This window comes from Lolium perenne, chromosome 4 (genome assembly GCF_019359855.2).
Source record: "Lolium perenne isolate Kyuss_39 chromosome 4, Kyuss_2.0, whole genome shotgun sequence".
Classification (NCBI taxonomy): Eukaryota; Viridiplantae; Streptophyta; class Magnoliopsida; order Poales; family Poaceae; genus Lolium; species Lolium perenne.
The window spans coordinates 250,647,830-250,666,087 of record NC_067247.2 but is presented as its reverse complement, the minus strand read 5'-3'; the positions used below and the strand labels follow the sequence as shown (position 1 = coordinate 250,666,087).

The window sequence follows — 18,258 nt, the reverse complement described above, 5'->3', positions numbered from 1 at the left end:
AATACCCCCCTTCTTCTACCTTGCTTGCTTGCTCAATCATTGCACAAGAAATCTGCCAAGCCTCACCTCCATTAGAGCCACCTCAAGAAACTCAAGATTTGCAAGATCTCCTTCCTCCCCCAACCAAAGCTCTTGATCTTTGGAGATTCGAAGGAGATGACACCGATCTACATCCTCACCGAAGCGTTTCTCTTTTCCCCCTCTCTTGTTTGAGGGATCTCATGCTAGTGTTCCTATTTGGTTCTCTAGTTGATTTGTGTTGATGTGTTATTGTTGATTGTTGTATTGTTACAGATTTGGGAGCCTCCAATTCAGTTGTGGATGTGTGCCCCAAGAACCTTGTAAAGGCACGGTTTCCGCCTCGAGGAAATCCCTTAGTGGAAGTGGGCTAGGCCTTCGTGGCGTTGCTCACCGGAGATTTGAGTGAAGCCTTCGTGGCTGTTGGTTTGGCTTTCGTAGCAACCACACTCCTCCAAACGTAGACGTACCTTCTTGCAAAGGAAGGGAACTACGGGAATCATCTCCGTGTCGTCGCGTGCTCCACTCTCGGTTACCTCTATCCTATTCTATCTCTTATATTGCTTAGACATATCTTGCTTAGTTGATTGCCTTGTCATATAGGTAAATTCACTTAGTTGCATATCTAGAGAATTTACCTTTGTGTCAAGCCTAAATTGAAAAAGAACTAAAAATTGGTTAGCACCTATTCACCCCCCCCCTCTAGGTGCGGCATACGATCCTTTCAATTGGTATCAGAGCCTCGGCTCTTATTTCGGGCTTAACCGCCTAAGAGTATGCCGGACGATGGACCTTCGGAAGGGGAGGCTAGGACGGTCACCATGGATGATATCAATTCGTTGAAGTCATCCATGGATGCTCAAATGGAAAGCATGAGAAAAATGATTTCCGAGCTTTTGACTCCTCCCCGTCCCGTGGCTCCCACCATAGAGGTTAATGTCACGGATGCGGCAGTAGAGGGTGATACTTCGGTATTACCCTCCGCTACCACACCCGAGGATGGTGATAACTTAAACACTATCAAACCCCCCATTGCATCTCCCAAGGGAACTAGTGGAAGTGAGAGCTACAATCGAGTACCTCCACCTTTTCTATCTCCCGATATACCGGTTCCCCATCCTCATATAAACATCCGGGGCGACCCACCTAAGTTTTCCGTTAATGATTACGATACTTGGCAATTTGAGTTTAGCTCTCATGTTCGCAGTGCCTCCAATGAACTTTGGAGAATCATCGTGGAAGGCTTCAAGCCTTACAACCCCGACAAGTTGACTAGAAGAGAAGCGGTTGATAGTCAACTCAACAACACCGCCTTGCACATGATTCAAACTAGTGTGGGGACAAAGGAGTTGTCTCGTGTTCGGCACTTCACCACCGCCAAGGAAGCATGGGATGGTTTGGCCGCGAGTTGCATTGGAAGTGAGAGCACAAGAAGGAACAAGTATAATGCTCTTCGGAATAAAGCCGAAGGTTTCATGAGGCTACCGGATGAAGATCATGAAGACATGTATGGAAGACTTCTCACCGTTGCCGGTTTCTTCCGGAATGCCGGTGCCACTCACATTAATGACTCTTGGATCAAAGAAAAGTACATTGATTGCATGATGCCGTTTGAGCCTATAGATGTCAAGACTCTCGTCGGTAGAGAATGTTATGCCTCTCTCACCTCTCAACAAGCCGTGCACGAGATGCAAGCTCTCAAGGTGCTTGAGCAAAACTCTCATGATTCTCGCAATCGTGCTCTTGGTATGTCAAAAGGATCCAACCTTGCCTTGATGGTCAACTCCGTGGAAGAAGTGATTCCTCAAGAATCTTATAGGGCATCTTGGAGCATGTCCTATCCGGAAGACTTGGAACACCACTACCATGACCACATGGCATTCCATGCAAACACCTTTTGGATTGACCCATCCAAGGCCAAAGAAGACAACATCAAGAGAAACAACTCAAGGGGTCCCTCAAGCTCGGGCCCAAGAACAAGATCTTGCTACAATTGCAATGACAAGCGCCATTTCATTGCCGAATGTCCCTATGAGAATAGGGAGTCTCATGGTGGAAGGCTCATTCCCAAGGATAAGAGCAAAGACTCAAAGGGCAAGTATTCAAAGCCCCACAACATGAAGTTCTATAACAAGAACAAGAAGGGCAAAAGGCCCTCAAGGATTGTGCTAGTCACTAAAGAAGAATACTCGTCCGATGAGATTGAAAGTGCTAGTGATGATGAAGAGGAAAGCTCAAGAGAAGTGGCCGCCATTGCCACTACCAACATTCCCTCTTCCTCTCTCTTTGATTCACCCAATGAGAATCCTAAATTCAAGAATGCACATTGCTTCATGGGAAGGTCCACCTTGGACACATCTATTGTGCTATCAACTCAAGAAGAGTATACCTCCGGAGATGATGATGTTGATGATGAAGAAGATGCAACCTCAAATGGATTGGTTGCCCTTGCCTCCCTCTCCACTAACTCTTCATCGACAAGTAATCTCCCAATGAGGTCATTCATGTGGAGGAAGAAAGTTGCCTCATGGCTAAATCTTCCGAGGTATCATCTCCTAACCCCTCTACGCCTAACATTTCAAATGATCTAGGGGTTGATCTTGCTAGTCTAAAAGTGAAACAAGAAATGCTAGAGTTTGATGATTTCATTCTTAACCTACAAGGTAACACTAAGAAGCATGTTTCAAGTCCCATGGTTTGTATAGCTCAACTAAATGACACTCTTGAGAAAAAGTGCCAAATAGAAAGAGAAGACTCTCTAGAAATACATGCTCTTAAAAATGCTCTTGAGGAATGTCAAGAAACTATAGCATCTCTTGAAGAGAGGCTAGAAAATCTTGAAGAACCTAAAGATAAACTTAACAAGCTCACTAAAGCTAGAGATCTTGCTAGAGCTAAGACTAAAGTGCTTATAAAGGAAAAGGCCAAATTTGGTGTTGATCATGAGAAACTTGTGAAGGATCTAGATGAACTAGACAAGGCTCACAAAGCCTTGAAGAGTGAATACTCTCTCCTCTCCGAGTCTTATGAGCAACTTCAAATTAGGAATGCTTCATATGACATACCTAGTACTTCTACTCCTTCATGTGATCATGCAAATATTATTGAGGAAAATGCTAGGTTGAAAGATGAACTTGCTAAGGCCTCCTCTCCCCAAAGTAAACTTTCCTTGGATGATCTTTTGAGTAAGCAATGGTCAAACAATGGGAAGGAGGGACTTGGTTTCAATGCCAAGGCTAAAAAGGCAAACAAGCCAAAAGCCAAGCCCGCACAAAAGAAGGTCACTACTAGTGGTGAAACCCAAAAGGGCAAAACCATTATTGATGATGGTGCGGGAATTGATAACCCTCACTATGTTCTTTTTAAAGATTATTATGGTGATGTTTATGCTAAATATGTTGGTCCATATGATGGTTATGTTGCTTGGTCTATTTGGGTTCCAAAGACCCTTGTTGCTAACAAAAGAGGACCCATTGAGAAATGGGTACCTAAATCCAAGAATTTATCTCATGTAGGACTATGCCGCCGGAGGTTCAAAATGGGTACTTGATAGTGGATGTACAAGTCATATGACCGGCGGCAAGAACCTCGTCAAGGAGTTGAGGCCTAACATAAATGATATCACCGTCTCCTTTGGCGATAATTCTACATCCGAGGTATTGGGTTTTGGCAAGGTTGTGGTTGCACACAACATTACTCTTGTGGATGTCATGCTTGTCAAAACCCTTGGTTACAATTTGCTTTCCGTTTCCGCCCTTGGCAAGATGGGTTTCGCCGTCTTTATTGATAATGATATTGTGGTCCTCTTGTGGAGCAAGACTCTAAAAGTCGCTTTCGTTGGGTATCGCAAACACAACTTGTATGTGGTGGACTTTTCGGGGACCACCACGACAAGTGCGATGTGCCTATTCGGAAAGGCGGACGTGGGTTGGTTGTGGCATCGCCGCCTAGCCCATGTCAACATGAGAACTTTGCAAAGTCTTCACAAGGGGAACCATATTGTGGGACTAATGGAAAGTGTGTCTTTTGCCAAAGATCGTGTTTGTAGGGCTTGTGTTGAAGGCAAAATGCATGACTCTCCGCATCCAAGCAAGACCATTATCTCTTCCAAGAGGATCTTGGAGCTCCTTCATGTGGATCTCTTTGGTCCCGTTACTCATGCAAGTCTTGGTGCGAAGAAACATTGCTTGGTGATTGTTGATGACTACTCAAGATACACTTGGGTCTACTTTCTCAAGACGAAAGATGAGACTCAACAAATATTCATTGACTTTGCTACCGAGGTGCAACGCCAACACAACCTCCTCATTATGGCAATAAGAAGTGACAACGGCTCCGAGTTCAAGAACTACACACTCAATGATTTTCTTAGTGATGAGGGGATTCGACATCAATATTCCGCTGCTTACACCCCTCAACAAAATGGTGTTGCGGAGAGGAAGAACCGGACTCTTATGGATATGGCAAGGTCTATGATGGCGGAGTACAAATCCCGCTATAACTTTTGGGCCGAAGCCATCTCCACCGCTTGTCACTCCTCTAACCGGCTCTATCTCCGTAAGGGCTTGAACAAGACTCCATATGAAATACTCACCGGGAACAAGCCTAATATCTCATACTTCAAGGTGTTCGGGTGTAAGTGTTTCTACAAAATCAAAGGGGTTCGTTTATCTAAATTTGCTCCTAAACCTTTGGAGGGTATATTTGTTGGTTACGGTGCCGAGTCTCACACTTATAGAATCTTTGATATAGCCTCCGGGATTATCATTGAATCTTGTAGTGTGAGTTTCGAAGAAAATGATGGCTCCCAAGTGGGGCAAGTTTATGTTTGTGCAGGTGATGAAATACCTCAAGATGTCATAGTAAGAATGGGTGTGGGATTTTTCCGCCCCATTGAGGGACACGGTGTGGCGTCTCGGGAAGGACTATGCTCTACCACGGTGGAGCCCTCATCTTCTCAACATCAACAAACCCCATCAAGTGAAGCAAATGATGCACCAACCCAAGAACAAGAACAAAACTCTCCCTCTTGTGTGCAAGATCAAGGACAAGATCAAGAACAAGATCAAGGACAAGATCAAGGTCAAGATCAACCAAGAATTCATGATGGCTCCGACAAGTATCCATTGGATATTTGCTCCGCACCAAATGATGTCCAAGATCAAGCACATGAGGTTGAGCACTCTCAAGAAATTGTAGTTGCTCAAGTTGAAGGTCAAGACGGGGACCCAAAAGATCAAGTTGATCAAGTGATACCTCCAAGGCCTAGAAGAACCAAGGAGGAGATCGAGGCCCGTCGTCTAGCAAGAAGAGAAAGGAACCTTGAGCTTCGTGATCACACTCATGATAAGGTTCTTGGTGATATAAGGGCAAAGGTTTCCACAAGAAGGCAATTGGCTAATTTTAGCAACCATCATGCTTATATCTCCTTAGTGGAACCCAAGAAAGTGTTTGAAGCCCTTGAAGATTTGGATTGGTTGGAAGCTATGCACGAAGAACTCAACAACTTCAAGCGCATACAAAGTGTGGACCTTAGTAGAGAAGCCAAAGGGGTGCCGCAATGTTATTGGCACTAAATGGATATTCAAGAACAAGCAAGATGAGTTTGGAAATGTTGTGAGGAACAAGGCAAGATTGGTGGCTCAAGGGTTCTCTCAAGTTGAGGGAATTGACTTTGGAGAAACCTATGCTCCCGTGGCTCGCCTTGAGTCCATCCGTATCCTTCTTGCTTATGCATCGCATCATAACTTTAAGTTACAACAAATGGATGTGAAAAGTGCATTTCTTAATGGTCCTTTGCATGAAGAGGTTTATGTTAAGCAACCCCCGGGGTTCAAGGATCTCAACTTCCCTAACCATGTCTACAAGCTTGATAAAGCTCTTTATGGTCTCAAACAAGCTCCTAGAGCTTGGTATGAGCACCTTAAGGAATTATTGGTAGACCATGGGTTTGATGTTGGGCTAATCGATCCCACTCTTTTTACTAAGAGGGTCAATGGGGAGCTTTTCGTTTGCCAATTATATGTTGATGATATTATCTTTGGCTCTACTAACAAAGCTTTCAATGATGATTTCTCAAAGCTTATGACCGATAGGTTTGAGATGTCTATGATGGGAGAGATGAAGTTCTTCCTTGGTTTTGAGATCAAGCAATTGAGAGGAGGAACCTTCATCAACCAAGCAAAATATCTCCAAGACATGCTCAAGAGGTTCAAGATGACCGAGATGAAAGGTGTTGCCACTCCTATGGTTACCAAATGTCATCTTGCACTTGATCCCAACGGTAAAGAGGTGGATCAAAAGGTATATCGCTCCATGATTGGATCCTTGCTTTACCTTTGCGCATCTAGACCGGACATAGTGTTGAGTGTTTGTGTGTGTGCAAGGTATCAAGCTTCTCCTAAGGAGAGCCACATGATAGCTCTCAAAAGAATCTTTCGATATTTGGTTGATACCCCAAGATATGGTATTTGGTACCCCAAAGGCTCAAGCTTTATTCTCAATGGATATACCGATGCGGATTGGGCGGGAGACAAGGATGATAGGAAATCAACCTCCGGGGCTTGCCAATTTCTTGGTAGGTCCTTGGTGTGTTGGTCTTCTAAGAAGCAAAATTGTATATCTCTCTCCACCGCCGAAGCCGAATATGTTGCCGCCGCAAGTGGATGCACTCAATTGTTATGGTTGAGGCAAACTTTAAAGGAATACGGTGTCATTTGTGACAAAGTGCCTCTATTATGTGACAATGAAAGTGCCATCAAGATTGCCTATAATCCGGTGCAACATTCAAGAACGAAGCATATTGAGATCCGGAATCATTTCATTAGGGATCATGTTGCCCGTGGTGATATTGAGCTTATCTATGTTCCTACCAAAGATCAACTTGCCGATATATTCACGAAGCCTCTTGATGAAGCAAGGTTCACTTATTTGAGGAATGAGCTAAACATCATTGATTCAAGGAGTATAGCTTGACCATCTTGCAAACACACCTTCGTCTCAAAACTTTATTTGGTTTAGATGTGGGCATGGAAATAGGGGGAGTGCGGTTTAAATTATTGAGCTATCCCTCCCCCCATAATGCCAACATTAAGAAATCATTCTCTTTATATCATATGTTGATATGTGAGCTTCAATGATGAGTAGTGACTTGGGCCCAAGATATATCTTCGCGGTGCCATGTCACATCACTCATATATGGTGGCCTAGGCCACCACACTCTTCTTTGTGAAGAGTTGGAGTTATTTGGATCTTATTGCCTTTTATTTGACAACTCCATGTTCTTATGGGAAATCACTCTAGTTTGGCCTTATTTGCTCATATCTTGCAAACTTGAGTGATCATGTACCATTAACAGTTTGTATCTTCTAATCCTAAGCCTACTCTCTCCTATAAGCCACTTCCATCTTGCTCATTTGTCATGTTTGGTAAAAACTTGGAGTTTGAGGATTTTCGGTCGGATGTTCTAGGTTGCTCCATCTTATTGGTAAATATGCATCTTATATGTGGCGTGATACATTATTGCATCGCATATGGGTCTATGCAAATAACCAACAAAAGATGGGCCGGATTCCCGGTGTTCTGGAATTTTCCAGAAAACCGGATAATCCGGCCCCAAGGCACCCCGGAAAATCCGGCCCGGCCAGATTATCCGCCCTAAACTAGGGCCGGATTATCCGGCCTGGGCAGGTCTTGAAGGGGCTGAGGACGAGGCCGCGGGGGCAAACGGTTCAGAACCAGCCCCCACGCGCCTCTCTCTCCTCTCTCTCCCTCAAGGTCGCCGGATCTCCTCCTCCTCGCCGGAGACGCTCCGTCCGCTCCCTCTTGAAGTTTTTGGGTGGATCGGGTGCCTCTCCTCCCTAGCTACCTTCTCCTCCAAGCGGTTTCCACAATGGATGTGGGTATGATTTGTTAGCCTAAATATAATCTTGTCATGGTGTGACCTGCATACGTAGGTTGAGTGCATGCTATAGTGTGAATAGCACACATAGGTTGTGCGGTTGCTGTGTGTGAGAACAGGGCACATGAGTTGTGTGCAGTTGTCTTCAAGTTGGCTTTGACTAGCAGTCTCCAAGTTGGATTTGACTAGTAGAAGCCAACTAGACATTAGTTGTCTAGGTCGGTTACTTAGCACCAACTTAAAGCCTCTATATAAGGAGAGGCACCCCATATGGAGAGTAAGTTGTAAGCCAAGATGTAGCATATGTTGCTATATAATAGTGAAAGAGCATTTGTTGCTCAAGCAAGTTTCTCCCCTGTTCTCCTTGCTCATGTGTGTGCCCACTAAGAATGAGCTGAGAGATTGAGAGAAGGCTGCACCCAACATTTAGTATGGGTAGGAGCTAACAATTGGTATCAGAGCCTCATGGTTCGGGGCCATGGCAAGCGGTGAGTCTGCGGCGAACCCGGCGGATGTGGAGGCGGCGCGCTGTGACGTCGTGCGCACGGCGGCATGGAGGCGCTGCACAGCGGTATGGAGGCTGCGGCGGCCGTGGCGCAGCGGCCTCATACCAGCACTAGAGCACCGGGTTGGGAGATGTCAGGCGATCGTCGAAAGCCGAGACACCACCACCTCTCCAGCAGCGGCGTGCGTCCGCAACCCCTCCTCCGGCAAACGAGCGACGGCGATCGCCAAGTCGGGGACGGAGCAGGGTGCGACACGGCGGGGGCGAGGTCGTGGTACAGCGGGAGGTGATCCGCGAGATGACTAGCGGCGGAGGCGGCGGTACGAGCCTCGTCTTCCCGATGCTCAAGCGCGGAGACTACACCAACTGGGCCATGGTGATGGAGGTGAACCTGCAAGCGGCATCGCTCTGGGACGCGATCAAGGACGCCGCAGTCTCTCGGCGAGAGGACAAGCGGGCCTTGGCGGCACTGCTCCGCGTCTAGGTTGTACGTGGCCATGGCGGGAGTTCAGGGTGGAGACTTGAGAGGCAACGACGATGGTGGTGACCAAGGTTTGGTTGCGGCAAGGTCATGTTAGTCGGCTCCGTTCCGGCGTGTCCGAATGTCTTCGTGGTGGTCTCCTCTTGCTGCGAAGTCGAAGCTGCCCTCGGGCGGTGTACGATGACCTTCGAGGGGCGGTCCGGTGAAGGCCTTTTTCGGCACTTGTCTTGCGCATCCCCTCTCCGAGGCTTGTCTTCAGAATCGGAGCTGCCGGTCTCTGCTCGAAGAGCCATCTGTTTGGCATAGGCCGACTTGAGCTTCTTAGCTTTTGTGGGTAGCCAGGGTGGCTAGGTGTGCCCGTGGCGGGTGTGCCCAGCTTGTATGTATCCGGTCCACGTCGTGCGTCTGAGCGCGTTGGTGATCTGTTGAAGGCCTGCGGCGTTGTGCGCGTTGGAGCGCGTTGTGCGTGTGGCCGGTATTTGCGGATCAAGCAGCCAAGTGTGCGTCTCAAGATGAAGTGGCAGGAAGAAGTTGCGGCGTTGGTCGCCTTGAACAAGGAGATCCTGGAGACGAGGAAGAAGATGACAAGATTAGGGGGGTGATTGTTAGCCTAAATATAATCTTGTCATGGTGTGACCTGCATACGTAGGTTGAGTGCATGCTATAGTGTGAATAGCACACATAGGTTGTGCGGTTGCTGTGTGTGAGAACAGGGCACATGAGTTGTGTGCAGTTGTCTTCAAGTTGGCTTTGACTAGCAGTCTCCAAGTTGGATTTGACTAGTAGAAGCCAACTAGACATTAGTTGTCTAGGTCGGTTACTTAGCACCAACTTAAAGCCTCTATATAAGGAGAGGCACCCCATATGGAGAGTAAGTTGTAAGCCAAGATGTAGCATATGTTGCTATATAATAGTGAAAGAGCATTTGTTGCTCAAGCAAGTTTCTCCCCTGTTCTCCTTGCTCATGTGTGTGCCCACTAAGAATGAGCTGAGAGATTGAGAGAAGGCTGCACCCAACATTTAGTATGGGTAGGAGCTAACATGATTCACAATCTCTAACCCTAGATGTTGTGATTTGTATGTGCTTTTTTCTTGGTGGAGATGGTGTCTAGTTGTTCCAAATCATGTGTAGTATACTCCTCTTGCATGCTATGAGGCCGATCTGGTCTTGGACAAGCTTTTTATTGGAAGAACTGCAAGATTCGCTGGGCCGGAATATCCGGCCCCCGCGCTAACCGGATTATCCGGCCAGGCCGGATTATCCGCCCCCAGGGGACACCGGATTATCCGGCCTGGAGCTTCATCGCCGCTGCAGTTTTATTTCAATCTATCATGTCTAGATTTGTACCGACTTATAGTATGTTTCTAGAGTATATTACTGTATCTTACATGACTTATGAGCATTACCTTCTCTTTTCTATCCGTCTTTGCTTATCACATGTGGTGCTTCTCGGGGTGGTCGGAGACGCCCTAGGCATGATCGATCAAGTGACGAGTTTGCACCCAATGCACCTCGCAAGTCCGTCGCTTCAAGGCGGAAGAACAAGAAAGTGAGGGAAAACTACAAGACCATGGACCCTATCTCTTATTACGCTATCCGCATGAAGAACTGGTATGAAGACCTCCCAAGGGATGAAGAGATAGAGGGCAGGAGATACTGGTGCATGGAGCAGGAGTTCATCTACAGGGACATCTATGAGCCCATGAAGAATCTGAGACCCATGCAAGCTATCGATGTGGACATTCTGGCAGTCAACAATCACTTTGAAGATGCAATCTGGGTAGCTGGCAGGATGGGCTTGATTGATATCATGAAGATTCAATGTGACTATAGCCCAGATTTGGTGAAGCAATTCTTTGCCACTTTGGCAATCAAGAAAGATGAGGACCACACTATGGAATGGATGACTGGCTCCACTCACTGTAGTGCCACTCTGCGCCGATTTGCTGGTATTCTTGGAGTTCCTGCAGAAGGGGGTCGTTGCCTTCATGGACCACAGAAGACAGATAAGAATGCACTGCTTCATCTCTATACCTCAGCGGGAACAGTTGGTTTTGCCAAGGGGCTGCTTCCCATCTACAGTCAGTTGCTCCGGTTCTTTAGGGCCACCATTTGTCCAAGTGGTGGTAACAATGATGCTCTCCGGGGAGCCCTTGTGGATCTTATGCACCTCAGCTTTAAGTGTGCTCATGATGTTAATGAGGAACGGAACTACACTCTTGATGTCATGGACTTCATCTTCCATGAGATCCATGATGCCATGGTCTCCCGGACCACCATACCTTATGCACCCTACATCCAGCTTCTCATCAACAATTCTGTGGCTTTGGGTGGTGAAGACTTGAGCGGGTACCCTTTGATGAAGCACAGTGTCAAGAAGGCTTACAGGCTTAAGCCAGTCTCTTCTGCTGTACCTGCACCTGACTCTTTCATGGGTGATGCTCGTTCTAGTGGTTTTGCTCCTGCTCGCCATCCCGACGTCCCAGCTATGAGGAAACAAGTGAGCAGGCTTAGTTGGTTTCAGCGTCACATCCTTTGCATGAACATTAAGATCCATAAGGAGAACTATGCGGCCAGCCGAGAGCGTTCTGAGATTAAGCATACTCAGGCGGTTATTCTGCACAAGCTCAGTGGTGATCAAGGACCCCCGCCTCAGCCTCCAGCTCACCCAGGTTACAGTAGGTGGCATTCTGCACAGGTTCCGTGGAGTGACCTTGATGATTGCCTTCAAAGGTCCAACCTCACTCGCCGCTCTCCGGATGCCCCTGACACCGAAGATGAAGATGAGGAAGCGGCATACCAGTCCGATGATGAAGATGCCTCCGAGTGATTCCCATGGGACGTGTAGCATCACGCTTGTCCCCTTTTTGGCGTCTCGATGCCAAAGGGGGAGAAGTGTTCTATTAGGACTCTCGGGGATTTGCATGGTTTGGGCACAAGCATATGCGTTTATCATTCTTCTATTGCTTGTGTTCCCTCTTATTTGAACTATTTGGCTTGCTTGTGTTCCGTGTAAAACTATGTGCTATGTGGTGTGAGACATTGTTATGGTTTTCGGATTTCTATTTGTTGAGATCAAGGCTATTATATTATCGGTGATGCTATATCTCCGTATTATATATCTACACATGGGTATGATTTCTCGCATCCTATCTCAACTTCATATTTGTCTATGTCTCTTGTTAGAGCTCATGTTGGATACCTCTTGTGTTGAGGCACCTCGCTCCTATGTGTTGTGTATTTGTATTCAAATGCAAATTACTTATATGCACACATGTAGGGGGAGTGCCTCTATGTTTTGCCATCATGCTTGTCTCTATAGTGATTCTCTTGCAAATCCGTATATTGTCATCAAACACCAAAAAGGGGGAGATTGAAAGAACATCTCTCACATTATGTTTTGTGTGTTTGATGTCAATGTATATGATACACTAATGTGTGTTTAAGTGGTACAGGGATCATATAGATACATTTATATGTGTGTTGGATGTGGTCAGTTCTGTCAAATAGAAACTGCAAAAAGTTCATCAGGCCGGATAATCCGGGCCGGATATTTTGGAAATATCCGGCCCCCAGTTTTCTGCTAAGGATTCGAAGAAAAACAAGTCAGTATAGGGGCCGGACATTTGCCCGGATATTGTCCCGGTTTTTGTCCCAAGGCCGGAATATCCGGGCCGGACATTTCGGAAATATCCGGCCCCCTCGTTTTTGGCTAAGGACCTGAAGAAAAACAAGTCTGGTGGGGATTATCCGGCCCTTACTTAGGCCGGAATATCCGCCCCCGGAAGCAGCAACGGCTCGTTTTCTGGGGGGGTATAAATACCCGCCTTCTTCTACCTTGCTTGCTCAATCATTGCACAAGAAATCTGCCAAGCCTCACCTCCATTAGAGCCACCTCAAGAAACTCAAGATTTGCAAGATCTCCTTCCTCCCCCAACCAAAGCTCTTGATCTTTGGAGATTCGAAGGAGAAGACACCGATCTACATCCTCACCGAAGCGTTTCTCTTTTCCCCCTCTCTTGTTTGAGGGATCTCATGCTAGTGTTCCTATTTGGTTCTCTAGTTGATTTGTGTTGAAGTGTTATTGTTGATTGTTGTATTGTTACAGATTTGGGAGCCTCCAATTCAGTTGTGGATGTGTGCCCCAAGAACCTTGTAAAGGCCCGGTTTCCGCCTCGAGGAAATCCCTTAGTGGAAGTGGGCTAGGCCTTCGTGGCGTTGCTCACCGGAGATTTGAGTGAAGCCTTCGTGGCTGTTGGTTTGGCTTTCGTAGCAACCACACTCCTCCAAACGTAGACGTACCTTCTTGAAAAGGAAGGGAACTACGGGAATCATCTCCGTGTCATCGCGTGCTCCACTCTCGGTTACCTCTATCCTATTCTATCTCTTATATTGCTTAGACATATCTTGCTTAGTTGATTGCCTTGTCATATAGGTAAATTCACTTAGTTGCATATCTAGAGAATTTACCTTTGTGTCAAGCCTAAATTGAAAAAGAACTAAAAATTGGTTAGCACCTATTCACCCCCCCCCCCCCCTCTAGGTGCGGCATACGATCCTTTCACTTTCCCGTGTCAACTTTGTCGACACATCGGATTAACTACGCCGTCCCTAGAGCATCCCATGTTTCCGATGTTGACTTCAAGTTTGTTATGAAGCACGACAGAAGCAAGTTGACACTCATGCCCCATACATATGGTGCACGCCCAGTAAGTTTTTCCATATTACAACTCATAATGCATTTTCCAATCACATGGCACCATATGTAATCATGTTTACACGATATTTTGTAGTTCCGTCCATTCCACGCCACCCCATACGCTACTGTGAATGCTATATTGGAAAATCAAGCACCACAACCACACATTTTACCACACCTTCCAGTGCCAAACTCCAACCATGTTTCCCAGGTATGGATAAATGTACATTTTCATGTTTCAGCCATTATAAATATTTGTTTCTTCTGCACTAATATATGTTTCCACTATTTTTCTATTCTTAATATGTATGTAATAGGATGCAACTCATAATCCCACAACACGGAACAATAATTTCCCAGAGGTACATTGCATCTTAATTCTGCTGCCCCGTATCATTTTTTTCAATCCTTAACCCCATCAAGAATCTCTCCCACACTGTACAAGAGCTCCCGGATCTCCCGGATTACATCAGGACTATCTATGAGAAGCACACTAAATTATGGCTGAAAGATGTTGAAAGGATAGCAACAAGGTTCACAAAACTTCATGGCAAGCGCATGGCCGAGTACGCTTCTGAAGTGTATGCAGCTTTCACCAATAGCACAACACCAGCACATGGGTCTCCGCAGACTTGTGCGTCCACACCTATGGAGTCGCCGACTAGATCATCCACTCATATAATCGGAGCACATAGAGATGAAAATCCTGGACAAGTCAATGAAGATGTGGATAATTATGATCCTCTTTGCTCCAATCAAACACCAAGTCCTCAATTTTGGGAGGAAGCCACTAGGATTGCAGCTGAGGTAGAGAAAAGTGCAGCCAAAATATCACATATGAAGGAACCATCCGCTTCTACCCATGCGCGTACAGAAGGTCAAGAAATCCCTGAAACAGCTGCACCACGTCACCCCGGCCATGACATTGAGTGTCCTTCTTTCGACCTTTTGCCAGCTGGTGAAACTTGGACCCAACATCTTGCAACCAACAATCAAGCTACCCCTGGAGCCGTTGCCAACAGATCGACTACCACCGGAGGACCATCAAAGACCACATCAGGTATGGGTTGCTACCTACTATGCTATCCAGGCCATAGCAACCATGCCATCCATGTCATCTTACTAATTTGTGTCCCATTCTTATTTACTAGGTACTGCAAATGTTGAGACACATCCTACTGCCGATGGAAACACTAGCGGTACTGAGCCAGCAACCGGAATACCACTTGATGTTGCTTCTGAAGCAGTCACAAATGTTGCTTCTGAAGCACCAATTGTTGATGCTGGCAATGATTCGTCTCCATGCTTCCCAGATTCTAATCAACCTCTAACAAATGAAGGTGGCCAATATTCACCTTCAGGTCAGAACCACCCAACTATGTACTTCCTTTCATAAGTGCAAAATCGAGCTTCTACAAACTATACACACTGTTGTCACAATAGAAAATAAATTCCAGAATATAATACATGATTCTACACATCATATTCTATATTGCCATTTTTGGAACTACAAGTTCCTTCATGAACCAATGCTTCCGCACATGTTAAATACCCCAATGCTTATGTTCATTATGTTAACTTTTGTAAAAAAACAAACTAGGTTCTTTTCACCATACATTCCTCTCCATTTTTGTAGATGATATTTTCCAAAACAACATGCTTAGTTATGTGCTACTAGCTGTTGTAATGCAAAACAGATGCTTCTAATCATGCTTGCTTCTTCATTTCAAATACTTTGCTCCTGTTCTCTAACTAAATGCTTCCTTTGTACATGCATTATTCTACGGAATATACCAACTGCACTCACAGTTGCATGCACTATTGGCACCCAAACTCAAGACAAGAAAAACAGGAAAAAGAGAGCTTTCCTAGACCGTAATAATGATGCAAATCACAAGAAGCTCAAGAAGCTCAAGAATACTGATAAATCAAAGGAAGCATATGACACATATATTCTCCGAAGGTGCATAAGGAAGCCCGTTGACAACGAAGAGAGGTGACATTTCAGCCCTTGCTCTTTTTCATCCACATTACATATCATTTGTCTGGATTTTTAGTTTAAATAATATTTTTCATCCTGCATCATCAGGCCACCATTTGTCGATTTTGGAGAATATCATGTCACATATGAAGAATTCCGCGAAGCTCTCAAATCTCGTGGTAAAATTGACAAAAATGTCATGGAGCTTTTCATTAGACACTTCAACGTGGTGACCAACATCGCTACAACGAGCGAGCCTATGTGCACAAAATTTGCATTCTCACAGTCATTGACTGTAAGTTGATCCTTTCGTACTTCTATTTTTTACTCCTTACTTCCTATGATATTTGATTCCATCTCCACTCTTCTAGACCAAGCTCGGCGTCCGCGAGGATAAATTTGACCCCCAACCTTGCCTCAAAGAATTTCAACAAGTTCACAAAGATCATCAACTCAAATCAAAGGATATGGTACCTTCTGCTCATTCTCAATCCTTTTGTGTCATCCTAAAATGTTTTGCGTTTCTAACATTTTTTAGCTTGATTAAGCTTCTGAAACGAGCTTCATTCTTTTTGGTTTCCTCACAACTGTACTTTGTTATTGTGGACAATGAACATTGGGTCCTACTGTGCATCAACCTACTTCTCAAACAAGTCAATGTACTCGACTCTATGATTCCTAGGAAGAAAGCAAGAGTCTATGACAGAGCACATTTCCTGGTACGCACGATGGGTACTACATCGTGTCATTTTTACAATTTGCTTCACACCGTACAATCCATACGAACCATGCTTCATACCGTACAATACGTACTAACCATGCTTCTACACAATTACTACTATGCTACCACATACCATCTATGGGGTTTCCTATCTTATATGATTGCATCTTAAAAATGCTTCCTGTGCAGCACCGCATTTTCTTTGATAAGGTCACTCATTTTTTTGCCTCTTCGTAGGTCAACAATTTTATCACACTTGCATCCTTTGCCAACACATTCCCTAAAACGAACTTCAGCCAGTTCGTTTGGAACAATCCTCAGGAACTACGGCAGCAGACCACCTTGTACTAGACTTACACCCAAATAAATTTTTATTTTCTCACCATTCATTGCACTCACTCACTTGTTACAATGTTTCCATTACAAGATTTGACTGCGGAATCTTTGTAATGGTATTCATGAAACAATGGGACGGCAAGATAATGAAGCCTTTCAACCAGGTTTGTCCCAAATTTATACATTGCAAGGTGTTGAATAAACATGTTTCGGCTGTTTGACATGCTTTAGTTCATACTCAGTAAGCAAGATGCCTTCATTTTATTCTGCTAATGCCAACAGTACAGTACATCATTCTCCGTACCTATCAATTTACTGTTCAATTTTTATTGCAGGACATTATTGACCTTCGCATGGTGATAGCCTACATGATCCTCAAATCGGATTTGAACAAAGTTGATCCTACTTGGGTCCTCAAGAAGAAATAAATCCAAATGCTTCCTGTCGGATATTTCATGGAAGCACTTCAAGTTTACAATCGATGAATGTTTTTTTGCTCTTTTCACTTATTCCTTGTTAAGACTATGATCTGTCTTTCACGACAATCATCTACTTATGCCACCGAACTGTAATAATTTCATGCCAACCTCTGAATGATGTCATACAAATTGTCGAATGGATCAGGAATATTCATGGCATTTACTCTTATTTTTTTGATTCGCAACATATCATTTATGTGCTTTCAGGCATTATTTATCTTCTGCCACTACATGTCGTCTGCTCGAAACATACAAAACAAACAAAACTAATTTCTACCCATAAGAATGCATTATATAATGTTGACGCTATACCCAGTAGTGCTTCCAATATACAAGTACCTGTAATCAGACTTTTCTCGAAACAACCATGTCTCGTTGAATCATAACATGCTATTTTTTGATGCTCCAGGAAAAATAATATGAACACAAGAGTTTACAACTGATGACACACTAGCCAGAGAACATCAAGTAGATGCGTTCATATGTAGTTTCAAACTACCAGTTCCAATGCTTCTAATTGTCAAAACACTCACGTATTTCAAATTAATCAAGCTTCTAGCACCACACTCACGTGTTTCATATTGAAATTAATCAAGCTTCTAGCACCACACTCACGTGTTTCATACATACGAATTATATAACCATTCCATTCGCGCACACCAGTATAATTAACATTCAACATTTTTGGGGACATAATCATAGTATGGGCAACAATCCATGGACAAATAAAATAGTTTAAATTCTAACATAAATCTGGAATAACAAGCAGATTTTCACAAAGCGAGCTATGTCTCACGACGCAAACGTTCTTCACGTTCAGCTTTTTTCCTTCCTTTCGAGTGCATCATAAGGGCAATGCCTCCTGATGTGACCATCCTCCCGACACTTCGAGCATGCATACTTCTTCCTTTTAGTTCCATTCTTCTTTGCTTCCTCCTGTCGAATCTCAACCGCAGGCTTCCGCCTCTTTTCCTTCTCTGCCGGACGACCCTTTTTGGCAGACCGTGGCGGATTCTGCAAATTGTTGTTAGCTTCCTCTAGGTCCTCAGCTGTTTCTCCTTCCATGAGTCCACCAGACAATCAGAAATTGTCTACCAAAGTGGTTAAATGTTCCACCCCACCTTCAACAATCTTGTA

At 44.8% G+C, this 18,258-nt stretch overlaps 1 protein-coding gene across 4 annotated transcripts; it reads left to right on the top strand.

Annotated features, from left to right (window-relative positions):
- Positions 1–9,998: 9,998 nt before the first annotated feature.
- On the top strand, positions 9,999–17,258 carry LOC127332295 (uncharacterized). 4 transcript variants are annotated; one of them, XM_051358561.2, is made up of 11 exons: positions 9,999–13,614; positions 13,699–13,815; positions 13,922–13,966; positions 14,050–14,664; positions 14,756–14,965; positions 15,414–15,600; positions 15,694–15,880; positions 15,957–16,304; positions 16,544–16,650; positions 16,734–16,806; positions 16,978–17,258. In XM_051358561.2, the coding sequence occupies exons 4-11, from the start codon at positions 14,163–14,165 to the stop codon at positions 17,068–17,070; spliced, it is 1,707 nt and encodes a 568-aa protein (XP_051214521.1). In that variant the 5' UTR covers positions 9,999–13,614; positions 13,699–13,815; positions 13,922–13,966; positions 14,050–14,162; the 3' UTR covers positions 17,071–17,258. The 4 variants fall into 4 exon arrangements, with proteins under 4 accessions (XP_051214521.1, XP_051214522.1, XP_071675234.1 ...); XM_051358562.2 differs by having other exon boundaries at positions 13,922–14,664; positions 15,957–16,055; XM_071819133.1 differs by having other exon boundaries at positions 13,922–14,664.
- The last annotated feature ends 1,000 nt before the right edge of the window (positions 17,259–18,258 follow it).